We start from the raw sequence: 13,383 nt of genomic DNA, 5'->3' as shown, positions 1-13,383 counted from the left end.
GGGTTGCAGAATTGGTGTAGCCCAGGAGAATGCTGTGGGATAGTGAATCAGGGGGATGGGAGCAGAGGTTAAATGATTTACTAAGAATTGATTTGTTAGAAGCAATGCATGCTACTTGCCCAACACTTACTCTGCCTACCAAAGCAGGATGAGAAGACATGAGACTATTGATAAGGCAAAGGAATCTTGACCAAAAATCCTGTTTTTAACCTAAAACTAACTCAAACCAGTCTTGAAGTTTGGGCTTGGGCCAGGGGCATAAAGAGCATGCGCAGGGAGGAGTGAAAAGTTCAGGATGAGGAAGACCCTTTACTTCATCTGAGGAAGACTCTGACTTCATCTCGGGGACCCCTGCCCACGACCACCAGACAACACTGCACAAGCGCAATGCGGATGTAAATGACTTTTGGGCTCATTGTAATACGAGGCGAGGCTGGGCAGGGCTAGGTAATGAATATGTCTAGGTGTATTGGGAAACTTAGTGAAAATGGAACTTGTAACCCGATAAATACCAAGCAGAATGCAGCTGTCGGCACGCATGGCTTTGGAGGAGCTATCCCCCATGTGTCCCAGCGCTGGAATAAACACACCTACTGTACTACTTATTCCAGTAGTGGAGTCTTTTCCGCTCATCAATAGGTGTGTCTTGTTTCAATGAGATTGTGATGTGAAAGGCTGCAGTGTCTGACTGGGAGAACCTTGCCATAGTCTTTGGTTTGGTATGGTGGACATCAGAAGAAAGGTTTGACCTTGTCTTTTGCTGCTGCTGTCCCTGTAAAGTCCTGAGTGGATGTTTCTGGGGCTGTGCTAACTACTGCCTTGAGCCAGAGCTCAGCATGACGACACTGGAGGGACAGAGAAGCCAGATCCCCGTGGAGTGCAGGGAGCTGGGAGTGGCACAGCGCTGAGCCTTGTGTGCGGGTGGCATCATGCAGGTTACGCCAGCCAGGTGACCAAGTGGTAATGTCAGTCCACGTGCAGGCTTGCCAAAAGCTGCACAAAGTGTTGTTACAGCACCAGCCTCCCGATAAAATTCTTCAGGAGGTCAGGTTTGGAGGCACTGTAACAATGATGTGGCAGTTCACTTAGGAGTGATGTGGCTGCACTGCTCAGCCAGGCAAGCTGCTGCAAGATGCTGGGGCTAGGCTGCACAGAGCGTGACCAGCGTGAGACTGGCTTTTGGCCGCCCCTGCTCTCTGGACCAACATCATGCAGAGGTGGCAGACTGTGGCTCTGCACTTCTCTGCTCAGACACACACTTCCTTGTGTAACTGAAAAGGAGTAAACTGAGACAGGACCTAGCAAGTGGGGAGGTGCAAACTCTCAGGTTTATTTTTTAGCACACTGTTGACCTGCTGTGGTGGACTGAGTGACCTCCTCACTTTTCTCACCTACAAGGTTTGGATTAAGTCTTCTAGGGCTGGAGCTGCCCTTCCTACATATCTGTGCAATATGTAGTGAAATAAACCCGGGACCATTAGGAACATGACAGAAAGAGATATTCTGTTTCCACTTGTCTCTGTCCCCGCAGTGAAGAGTTAGCAGTCAGCCCTCCTGTGTCAGCTGTGGGGAGGAGTTCCAGCAGCAGGAGCACAGGAAGAAGAGACCCAGTGACTTGAAGCTGCTCTAGTGTCTTGGTACCACACATGCTGCTGAACAGCCTGTTTTGCATGCAGCTCTTGGTCCACAGCAGCTAATGAGATCTAGAAACATGCCCGGAAGAGTGGCTAAAGCTGGCTCTGGGCCTAGCTGCAGCTGTGTCCCAGTGGGAAGTGCTGAGCAACTCTGCTGTGGTTCCAGGAGCTGAGGTCCCACCTGAGGTCCTTGAACACTTGGGGAGGGAAGGGGGAAGCTGGTAGTACTGGCAGCCCTGTGCTCAGCCCTGGATGCTCAGCCCCTGGAAGCTCAGTCTTTTCCATGCTGTTCTACATCGTGGCTCCATCACAGCCTGCAGGGAGAGTGGGACAGGTCAGGAATTCAGTGCCTTTCAGACAGCTCTTGGGTCCAACAGAAAGAGGCTGCAAGTATATTGGAGGCTTCATATACATGGATTAGACTAGAAATTACCAGCAATTACCATTTAGGGTAATAATATCACAGAGCTTTACTGAGGTGCACTGGCTCTACCCATCACTTGGTCTTTAAATCAAGGTAATGCACTTTTCAGAAAAAGATGCTTGGGCTCAGTCAGCATCAGTGGGGCTTCTGGAGGTAGTCAGCATGGGAGTGAGAGGGTGAGAGTAAGCAGCAGGGTCTGGTGCTTACAGGAGGAGCTCAAACCAGCACCGGTATCTTCTGGCTTCAAAAATCCTGCTCTAGGCAGAAGGCACAACCTGTAATATCCTTCCTGGTCCACTTTTGTCCCCAGACATTATGTTTTGTGTCTTCTCTTGATTGGTGAGTGGCACCTCTTGGAGCTTATCAGGCACCCTCTCGCCACGTTAAACTGGCCTGAACTTCATTTCCGTTCGCTTATAGGAGTAGTGGTATTCTTTGCCTGTCTTCCAGTTGATGCCATCAGCATAGCTCCCATGTGGACCCATCCAGTACATCCCATTCAAGTTGGAGTAATGGCAGTCATTGTACCACCACGCTCCCTTGTATTCTGTGGCACAGTTAAAGGAGCTCATGTCATTGTCCTGATCTGTTGTTGAAAATGGCATGTCCCTGTGGTACGAGAAAGAGTCTCCTGCAGAGAGCACACATTGACAGTTACTGCAGTAGGAATCACAAACGGGACCCTGACGTGTCTGTGCACCCTTGCTGGGCACCAGCGGCCCTTGCCAGGTGCAAGGCAGATTGTATAAAACCTGCTGCTCGGTTGCACAGGTTTCCTTCTTGTCTTGGACAAAAGAAGTATCCTGAGCTCTGCTAAAACACATGGAAAATTTATCTATGCCTGTGAATCAAATGGGCCAGATATTCTCACAGGTACACAGTTGTCACTTCTCTTGCAATGCTCAGGTTCTCTGCAGACACACTGAGGTCTGAATTACCAGACAGGGTTGCAGTGTACGAAGCCACATAAACCCAGAGCACTGCTCTCTCAGGTGTTGATTTCACTCATTCCTGAATGATGGATATTGAATTTTGAAGATTTGTTTACTTTTTTTAAAAAAACAAACCCAAAACATCAGGTATTAAGAGGATGGAGTGCTGATGCTGGAAGTGTTGAAAAGGACTGCAGCCCTGGAAATGCCAAACCTCATGGGCAAATGTCTCCTGCCAACGTAACCAAAAGCAGAACTTGACCTGGCTGCTGAGAGCTGTTGGAAAGGTCAGTTGGATTGGGCACTGCTCAGGAGCAGGCTCATTTGCTGTTAAACCATACGGCTGGGCTTGTAGGTAGCGCTCTGAGTCACACTTCTTTGGGTGATGGGTGCCCCCCTCCATCTCTGTACCCAGAGGTCCCATGGCCAGTTTTAAAAAAATTGACCCAAAATGTAGCTGATACAAGGAGTTTGCATGATACATCTCTGCATAGAAGCTGAACACTTCTGAAGCGCTCTAGGAAACAGACTTTCCCAGTGATCTGCCTCAAACTTACCGGCATTTCCACCAAGGAAGTCTCCTAGCACCAGTCTGTATTTCTCTGACTCTCCTAAAACTCTGAACGAAGCATACTTGGCAAAATAGTAGTTGTTCTCAAAGTCTCTCAGGTCAATGCGGAGTTCACAGGGTCCTAGAAGAGAAGATGGACAGCAGTGGTGCAGGACGGATGGTGGGTATGCCACTGGATTTCAGGGTGGAGTGTTTAATGAACTGTGAGCTAACATGAGAGGAGCTTCCACTACTTGAGAGATTTTGATTTCTTTAAAATTCCTGCAGAGCCTTCTATGCCTTTGATGGTTTTCTAAGGAAGCAGCTTTTCAGATACGATATTGGGTGGTTATGGGCAGGAGTCCTACACACAGCTCTAATTCCAAGGCTGTGTGTGGACAAGACGATGCCATCACAACCAGTCCAAGTAGGAAGATGTGTTAGCCTGTCTCCAGGGTAGATCATGCAGCCAGCTCATTCTCTTCCCTGACTTCTAGTCTTGCTTTTCTTTAGAGTGCAATTTCCTGTATGCCATGGGCTGCAAGAGCCTGCATCCTGTTTGGGATTAACAGTGGGGGCCTCAGATGGCTATGAGAAGCTCAGAGGTCTACAATGGCCCAATGTGGTACAGGGGTTGGACTCTCTTGGCCCCAGCCCGGGAGGGAGGCAGACCTTACCCAGAGAGGTGAGGAAGTGGATGTTGTCATTCCCCATCCAGAACTCCGTCAGCTGGTTGCCAAAGCCTCGTTTGTATGAATCCCAATCTCGCAAGAAGTTCACTGACCCGTCCCAGCGCCTCTGAAAAACCTGAAAGAGACCCTCAGCCCCACCAGCCCATCCCTCACTCAAAAGCATCCACAGCACCTGGGGGACACGCCTACCATGGTAAATGCTTCCCCTGCATCAGGACACGCCTGTGGCTGTCTGGGGAGCAAACCCCACAAGAATCCCTTGCTCAAGGATCTCTTCCATATGCCCTTGGAAATGAGGAGGAAATGATTTGCTGATTTAAGCAGGCAGTGGGTCTGTGGCACTCAGCCTGCTTCCAGAGACAAGTCCTGGGGGAATCCCCTGTGTCCAGAGGGATTCACTCTGGCTTGCGGACGTGAACCTCAGCTGTCCTCAGCTGTGTGTTTTCCTCCCTTTTGTTTCTATTTTTGAGCCATCCTTTGCAGCTGTAACAAAAATCACTGTAGGAACATATAAACCTCCCTCTCCTCATCCTACTCACAATCCATCCCCCACCATCCGTGTCCATGTCGCAGAAGACGGTGGTGGCATTGCAGCCTTGGGGGTAGATTGTGTACCAGCCACTCAGAATCTTCCCTTTGGCCAACAGTTCTTGGCAGTTCCCGGGTTCTGTGCAAATCAAAGAGATCAAGTGGAAAGAGTTATAATGTGTTTACTGATCCAGGGAGCCTTGAGCCTTTGAGCCCTCCAGCACCCAGCTGGCTCTTTGTGCTGCAGGATCCTAATGTGGAACTGCTGGGAACCAAACCCTGCCATGGCTTCTGAGTCCCTATGTTGCATGGGAGAAGGGCACCTTCTAAGAAAGAGATGGTCTAAGGTGCCAAGACTCCTCTCATTTGCAATGACTTTTGGGGGTCTGAATGATGGAGCTGCTCTGAAAAGGATGACAAACTCATGATCCAGGAATTTGTCCCAGCTCCAGAATGTATGCAGGGCACAGAGAGTGTGTGGGTAATTGACAGCAAAGGAGTTAGTGACACAGAGAGCTCCCTGTGATGCAGTGAATAGTGTTCAGCTCATCCTCTGTGGGTTGAATCATAGAATCACCCACTGGTTTGGGTTGGAAGGAACCGTAAAGCTCATCTCATTCCACTCCCTGCCATGGGCAGGGACACCTTCCAATAGACCAGGTTGCTTCAAGCCCCGTCCAAACCTGGCCCCGGACACTGCCAGGGATGGGCAGCCACAGCTTCTCTGGCCAACCTGTGCCAGGGTCTTACCACCTTCTGAGTAAAAAATCTCCTCCTAATACCTAATCTAAATCTCTCCTCTTTTAGCTGTAAGTCGTTCCCCATTGTCCTGTCACTGCCCATGGAAAGTCACTCTCCAGCTTTTTTATAAGCACCATTTAAGTACTGGAAGGCCACAATGAAATCTCCCCAAGACACACAACTCTTTTGAATATGTACATTTATATATATGTATACATATACATACATGTATATGTTACGTATACTGTTTTTCCCTCCCCAAAACCATACCTGCTGACCAAAGTTCAGATTCACAGGTGACTGAATGGTCCCTATCAGACATCCCAGCCTACAGCTGCATCAGTAGCTGTTGAAGGGAAAGCCTGGGGACATGATCAGAGATGGTGGTGCTGGTGGTGCTGGTGGGGCTGGTGGTGCAGGTGTCCCAGCATGCTGTGTGTGATACATGGATACACAGCTGTACCGGGCTATCTTGTGACCTCCCTAGCAGGGAGATGGTCCTGGACTTGGCCTTTTCTTTTTTAGTCAAATGTTTTACATGCCCAGAGAAGTGTCTGGGGCAGCAAGGGACCAGTTCAGTGGCATCCCAGTCTGTCAGGCGTTACAGCAGCTTTGATCTTGCACGTTATTGTGGCCCTACAGCACCCAGTTGTAGCCAGAGGAGGTTGTAGCTCTCCTTTAACTTTAGCTCATGGAGACAGATGGAGCAACTGAAACTTGTTTTTTTTATTTTTCTTCTTTTCTTCCAATGATTAAGTTAATCTGAGCTCTATCACACACACGAACTCCACAAGTACTAAAGGTGCCACTGCAAGTGCGGGGGTGTAACTGCCTTTGAAGTAACCACATGTCCATACAGCTGTTTCTAGTGGTTTCATCTTAGAAATCAGGACACCGAGTCTCTGAAAAACTCAGATAGACCTCCTCCAGGACACACAGAGGACAGGACATTTAAGTAGTGCTCAGAGGACATGATTTTCCCAGCATGGCTAGAGTACAGAGTAGACCTACAGAAGCAAAGACAACAGTGATATTTCCTACCTCCATCCTTCAATGTCACTCTAAACTTGTTTTTATTCCTATCCTGTCCTGACTTCTGGTGCAGGTAGTCCACCACCATCCACTCTGCAAAGCTGACCAGTGTCATGAAGACCTAGGATGAAACTCACCCCATATTTCTGGAAATCCAGGCTCTCCTTTTGTTCCTGTTGGACAAACAACACCATCAACTGCTCCCCGCCTTCCACACCCAGCAATACCCTTCCCCAGTACTTGACATTTGCCAAGACAAATCCTGCTGCAGTGGAGAGCTGTGATGTTAGAGGAAGTGCTTGGCTCATCTGCGCCAAGCAAATGAAAGGCATAGAGAAACCAGGCAGGAAGAGCTGCTCAGTGTAAGCTGTCCTGGCTGCTCCCAGGCCCACCAGAGGAGACCCACCAGCCCATCTGCACAGACCCAGGAAAGCACAGAGGGGCAGGTGGGAACCCAAGTCACAAATCCCTGTAACTACAGCAATGACACCCAGCAGCTTCAGACACTGGGAAGAGCTCTCCAGGTTGACCAGGAGGTACATGGGGTGGCCACTGGGGGGATGCACTATATATATATATATACACAAATATATATATATACACATGTGCACAATGAGCAGCAGCATTTGCCTCTCTTGGCCTGTTGGACCTGGCATGATCTATTTCCCGCTGGCATCTGTTTTAGGGCTTAGAGGTCCAAATGGTGAGACCGATGCAAGATGTGTCTCTGTTGGACCTGGCTGCTCTGCCTGCTGCTGCCCAGCCCATGGAGCTGCGTACCAACAGTTTGTGCCAGTGAGTCCCATAGGGCTGGGACATGTGGAACAGGAGTGGGTAAGTGTGGGAAGGGGGAAGAAATGCACCTTGGGAAGGCAGATGAGGGGAATGACTGCTGCTGGCACAGAGCTTCAGCCAGTGGTTTGGGAGCAGCAGTGACACACTGGAGCACTAGAACTGTCTGCCAGGCCAGCGGTGTTGGACCCAGTGATTGCCAGCCAAACTCCAGAGAGGGAAGCCATAGTGAAGACAGTGCTCAGTGGTGCCTGCCTGTGGTCCTTGCATGCAGGATGTTGGCACAAGGGAAAAAACCCCATGTTTTCCTACTACCTTATTGCTGGTAGAGACATGTTCCTCTGGCACTAGCAGCAACTGAATTTCATTTGAGCCTCTGCATTTTGTCACAGCATTGGAGTATTAGGAGCTCTCCCCAAATCTGGCTGGTCCTGCAGCCGTGCGGTTTCTGCAGCTGATGGTGCCAGGTGGCAGCACCAGCTGCCCGAGCTGCGGACAGCACCCGTTGCTGAACATCTGGTTTGGGAGTGGGACTACCCACAGCACCTGGCCCAGGGTGGAGCCTATGATAAGGTATAGCTGTCACCAAATAGCCCCATCCAGTCTCTATAACTGCTCCCATCTGGTGGGTTGTACCAGAACAGCACTGGGTGGAAGTTTACAAAGTAGCTCACATGATAAATTTAGCATAGCATGATTTACCTTTCAGACCTGGGAAGCCAGGCTCTCCAGCTGCTCCTACAAAACACAAGAAGAAAATGCTCATCACAGTCTATCCAAGGCAAATGAATTACTGTGGCTCCTCAGGTGGCTGCTTCAGCCCCTCTGTATGTCCCAAATGTACAGGAGAGGCTGCCAAGAGGTGCAGAGCTACGGTGCTCGACTGAGTGTCCCAGGTGGACCTGCTGCCCCAGCCTGGCTGCTCTCTTGATCAGCAGTATCTCTCAGGAACAGCAGGAAGAGCAGGATACAGAAGAGAGAGGACTGCTGTTCCATCTCCTGGAATGTATGGGGGATTCACAGTTCCATTTCAGTGACTTTCTGTGGGGGCTTTCTGTTTACAGTCAGGCACTTGTGAGATTTCGATCAATAACTGCTTTTTCAGTGGGTTTGTCCATCTCCTGCTGGAGCTTCAGTTCAAGTCTTGGGTGCTTTTGGCCAGGTAATAGCTTCATATTCAGCATGTAAAAGGGGTGTCTTCCCTGCTGCTCAGTTCCTACGGTTCCCTTGTGCTGGGAGCTGGATTCTTTAGAAGAGACACTTTTCCAGTATTTGCAGTACACGTCCTGCTGAAGGTCCTAAGCAAGGTTGAGTGGTGAAAACCAGTTTCTTAACAGACATCATCCTCTTCAGGGGTTCATCCCATTACAAAGAAAACCTCATCCTCTGCCATTCTTTGATCCCGTTCTTGTGGTCAAGCGGGCACTGCGCACCGAGTCAAAGCCTGGAGGCTGCTGAAAGCAGTGATGTGCTGAGGCCTGAGCAGCAGGCCTAAGCCAGAGGTGATGTATAAGATGGATCCTGGGCATTGTGTGACTAACACCATCAGTATTATTTAGCTATAAATAGATGACAAAGACTATGCTAGCTGTTTATAACCTTATGTAGTTATCTGCAAGAAATGTGTGATTTTAAGAAACTTTTCCAACTGACATGAATAGAGGCTTGTTTGTAGGGTATTGTAGTGGTTTGGTCCAAAATACTCATCACTGTATTTTAGGTATTTTAGGGGAAAACCCTCCCAGCCAAGGCCTGGGCTCTCGCCAAGTCCTGGCCCTGGCTAATCAGGAAGAGTGCCATCAGACCCAGGTGTTTTCATGCTAAATATAATCAAGTCACTTTGACTTGCTGATTTGGGCCTATAAACACTGGACTCCCTTTCAGGGTGAATTCGGAGACCTCACCTATGGGTGGATACACTGCGTGGGGTTTTCCCAATTGCTGGGAAGGGTTCTCCACGTCCTCTCTGCGAAATGGGGCTCCCCAGGGACTGCAGGCTCTGGATGATGGTAAAGTATTTAGGCAATTGGTGATGTATCTTTCTCAATCACTATCCTGTCTCTCGTATAGTAATGATTAGGTTCATCACCTTGCTTATTTTTGCCTGTTGCCAAAGCCAAGCATGTAGTTTTATTGAATGAATCATTTTACTTTTGTGTTGCCTTAATATTCATAGTAAAATAAGACCATTCTTTCCATTGGTGTCTGTGTCCTTTAAATTGCCCCTGTCAATTGGCAGAACAAGCACCCAGCATAGTGCCTCTGCATCAGGCCTCTGGGCTGAAGCTCCACAGAGAGCTCCAAAGCTCCTGAGAGCTGGGGGGCATTTGGGCAGGCTTGTTGTGCTGGAGGCAGGTTAGGGTAGGAGTGGGGAATGGGGAGGAGTCTGATTTTAGGGGGCTGGTAAGTGTCAGTGGGAAATTTTGAGAAGAGTGGTATCTTCCTCTGTCCCACTCAAGGACACTGTTTCTAGTGCTCACTCCATGCAAGAGCCATACCCCCAAATCAGTCTTTTCCTATGCTACTTCAGTGCCATTTCTTAGCCTATGGCCAGCCCTGCAGTTCATCTCTGTAGATCCAGTCTCCCAATGCACGTCCTGAGCTTGGGGGCATTTACAAATTAGAACTGCATATGTTATGCATTACCTTTTGCACCAGGTGGTCCTGCTTTCCCGGGGAATCCCTGGTCTCCCATTTCTCCTGCAAAGAAAGACTCATTTTGTATGTGCACATTACAAACTGACCGGGGTGGGGCTCACAGAAGTCTGGGCAACGGGGCCTTGGCTTTCACAGAAACGAGGGAGCTGCGTTTTGTTAATTAGACTCAGTCCTGCAACATAGTTTACTCTTTTACCTTACTCCTTTTTTTCTGTTGGAGCCTTACTACAGTGGTACTGCCATTTTAAGCCTTAATTTGCAGTTCACATACGAATTCTTATGACCTTTGTACATCGTGGAGCCATCCACAGATTCTGCTGTGGTGGATCAGCTTGCTCAGCTGATGTGATTCACCTTCTCTTGAGGTGGCTATGAAAACTCTGAAGAACTCCCATCTCCCTTGCTCCCCGGAATAGGGGTTGCCAGTACATTTCGCAAACTTCCCCGGAAAACAGGCAGGAGCATCTCAGCCACCCTCCCACCCAGACCGTTCAATAAAGACCCATAAAATAAATGGATGATTTTCTGTAGAAGAAACGAATGAGACACTTCACACCCCGAGATCACTTCAGGCTTGTGACAGGACTCAAGGAAGAAACAGGTCACTCCACGTGTAGCAGCATATGTCTAATTGGGGTGTTTTCCACTCCTATTCAATTCTCCAGCTCCTCACAGCAGCCAATGCCGGGCCAGCAACTGCTCCAGCCTCAGCTTGCTTCCCCTGCCCAAAGCAACAAAACCGCCTTGTATCACAGTGCTCATCACTGGCTTTGGGGGCCTCACCTTTTCTTCCTGGGAGACCTGGTTCTCCTTTCGGGCCAGAGACACCTGGGATCCCTGGACATCCTTGAAGAATGGCAAGTCGGTCAGCATCACCCAGTCCCACTATTCTCACCTCTGAGAAATGAAGACAGTCTTTGTGGAGATTATTAGGGCTCTGAAATATCTTGGAGAGGAAACCAAACCCTTTGAATCTGAGGAACAGTGCAATCAAAAGCAATGAGTGTGGAAGTTTGGGGGTGTTGTATGGATTGACAGATAGCATTGAGGATCTCACATATTAGAGGAGCCAGACTCTGCACCTCTCTGGCTTCAGGGGAGTTCAGTGGGAGAGGAGGCTAATATATATGACATTGCATGCATGACAAATATACTGTAGCTTAATAAAACAAAAGCTGAGAGGTGCCCCAATGGAGTATAGACAGCAGAGTAAGTGACACTGATGGATCTGTGGACAGTAAGGGCAAGGGTTCTTCTGAATTTCCTGATGGCAGCCCTGTTTGAAATTCCCCCGTGGCCTTCTTGAGGAATGCAGACAGAACACTGTGCCCACACAGCATCCCCAGGCTGATCCTTTGTATTGCTCTGTATCCTTTGGTAGCTGTACCAAGGCCCTACTAACAAAAAACCCTAACCAGGGGGGAAAACCTCACCGGAGACTCTCTGTTCCTAGAGATCCCACTGGTGAGGGAATGATGTTACATCACTAGTTGGAGCCAGCAGCTTTCTTAAGTGGCTGCTGAGACTTCAGCCTCCTCCTTACTCTCCTCCCACCTGCAGCTGAATTTAAAAAAGCATAGAAGTAAAAAAAGTCATATGGTACTTTTCCCCCTCCCTCCCCAAGCTCCTTCTCTTATCAGGGGAGATGAAACAGGCCGTCTCAGTGAGACAGCAGTAATATTTGTGCTCTACTCACCTGAGCAGGTGTCCTCAGCATCACAAATCGTCACTTTTAGGCTGAGCAGTATCAGGAGGGCTGGGGCTGCCCTCCCCATGGCCAGTGCTACTCTTTGCACAGCTCCCCTCAGCCGCCTCTCGGGTGCTGCAATCAGCACTGACCCATCCAAGCGTTTCACATCGAACAAACAGCCTCGGTGGAAGCTCCACCTCTGCACTTGCCCACTGGCTGCTCCCAGGTCTGTGGCCTGGCTGGGTCTCAAGCTGTTTCACAGATAAGCCGCTTTCCAAAAGTCTGACGGGAAAATTCTTGCCTGGCTGCCCCAGCCTGCCTCACCTCTGTGCTCCACAAATTTCGGATGCCTTTCCCGTCTCCTATTGTGTTTCTAGAGAAAATGAACTGGCAAAACCATATTTACCTAAGTGTAGACAGCTTCCCTCATCCTGCCTGCTAGTAGCCCTTTATGAAGAAGAGAACTTACTGTGTAGATGGGGAAACTGAAGCACTGGGAGTCAAAAGCCCAAGTTCAACTGAGGCCAGTGGCAGAGAGGCTACACAGTCTGGCTCACACTCCAGTGCTCTTCCCGCCCGTCAGCCCAGCACCACTTCTCAGCCCTTCAGGCTTCCCTTTGTACATGATTCATGAATGATGGAGTTCAAACTCAGGCAAGGGTAGGTACACAGAGCATGTTTGATTCCCCCCCCCCCCCCCCCCCAACTCTTCATTGTACTAGCGAGCAAGATTTCTGGTTTCTCTCACCCTGTACTTTGCTTATTTGTGACAGCGTTACTAGAGGTCCAATCTGCTTCATCAAGTCTGAACCCCATATTACTTTTAGACCCAGAGCCTGTAAAGTTTATGAATTTTAGTAGAGGGCAGAACTTAAGTTTTTCCTCCTTATCGTTACATCCCAGTTCAGAGGAGACTGATTTCTTGGAGCCTTTCCCCCAGGATATCAGAGGCAGAACACAGCTCCCCCTCAAGCACTTCTATCATAAGGTGCCTCTAACAGCCCAACTTCCCATGATACGTGACAGTTTGATGTTAAGCAAATGGAAGAAAGCAAGGGAGAGGTAGGTATTGGATTGTCACTTAAATTCTTTGTGCCCCATATAGCCCAGACATGAACACACTCATATGCATACTCTTATTCATGTATATAATAATATAAAGTAATAACCCAGTAGACGTTGCAGTCATTTTAACTCCTAAGAAACAATTCTGGCAGAGAAATGCACACCTTACTTTCCTTTTCCCATCTGGAAAAATTGCAGGAAAATCAGAGGAATTGTGATGAGATGGGCTGCATTCAAGTTTGGGATTTGCTTTACATGGGAAAAAGCATCTCACTTGTAGCAACTGCTATGTTGCAGTTCTTGGGAAAAAATGAGATCAGGTCCTTTCTTCCTTCAGAAAGAAGCCTCCCAAAAGGAAAGAGAAAAGGATTGGCAGGTGCTAGGGAAGGAGAGATCTGTGCAGGGCAGCTCTAGGGTGGCTGGGAACTGTACACCTCTCTTTTCTCATTGGTACAGCCTGTGCTGTCCATCTGCAAAGAACTGGTGTCTGGACCACGGGGCAAGTGGAGGTGATGTAGAGCCAGCCCCTCACACTGAGAAGCTCCTGCCTGGTGCCTCTGCTGTCTTTGTGGAAACAGGGGGGGGAAAAAAAAGGGGGGTTGCCCAGCTTTTTCTGGATACTCCATTAGCAGCATCCAGCCCTGG

The 13,383-nt window shown here is 49.0% G+C and overlaps 1 protein-coding gene across 7 annotated transcripts; it reads right to left on the bottom strand.

Moving 5' to 3' along the window:
- Positions 1 to 1,318: 1,318 nt before the first annotated feature.
- LOC138119801 (ficolin-1-like) lies at positions 1,319 to 11,830 on the bottom strand. Of its 7 annotated transcripts, none has more exons than XM_069031978.1 (9): positions 11,680 to 11,830; positions 10,767 to 10,898; positions 9,972 to 10,025; positions 8,028 to 8,063; positions 6,671 to 6,706; positions 4,772 to 4,899; positions 4,218 to 4,359; positions 3,548 to 3,682; positions 1,319 to 2,689 (listed from the first exon to the last, which is right to left on the bottom strand). In XM_069031978.1, the coding sequence occupies exons 1-9, from the start codon at positions 11,756 to 11,758 to the stop codon at positions 2,442 to 2,444; spliced, it is 990 nt and encodes a 329-aa protein (XP_068888079.1). In that variant the 5' UTR covers positions 11,759 to 11,830; the 3' UTR covers positions 1,319 to 2,441. The 7 variants fall into 7 exon arrangements, with proteins under 7 accessions (XP_068888079.1, XP_068888080.1, XP_068888081.1 ...); XM_069031979.1 differs by having other exon boundaries at positions 4,218 to 4,347; XM_069031980.1 differs by having other exon boundaries at positions 10,767 to 10,880.
- Positions 11,831 to 13,383: the final 1,553 nt, after the last annotated feature.

Source organism: Aphelocoma coerulescens, chromosome 17, assembly GCF_041296385.1.
Source record: "Aphelocoma coerulescens isolate FSJ_1873_10779 chromosome 17, UR_Acoe_1.0, whole genome shotgun sequence".
Lineage (NCBI taxonomy): Eukaryota > Metazoa > Chordata > Aves > Passeriformes > Corvidae > Aphelocoma > Aphelocoma coerulescens.
The sequence above is the reverse complement of the archived record's forward strand: the minus strand, read 5'-3'. Positions and strand labels throughout refer to the sequence as shown.

What these genes read in the sequence shown, in the direction of transcription:
- LOC138119801 (XM_069031978.1), bottom strand. Translation starts at nt 11,758, where the DNA reads ATGGGGAGGGCAGCCCCAGCCCTCCTGATACTGCTCAGCCTAAAAGTG. An exon ending in AGGTCTCCCAGGAAGAAAAG is followed by an intron (nt 10,026 to 10,766) that starts GTGAGGCCCCCA and finishes CTTTCTTTGCAG; the next exon opens with GAGAAATGGGAGACCAGGGA. An exon ending in CGGATGGTGGGGGATGGATT is followed by an intron (nt 4,360 to 4,771) that starts GTGAGTAGGATG and finishes GGTGGGGCTGAG; the next exon opens with GGTCTCTTTCAGGTTTTTCA.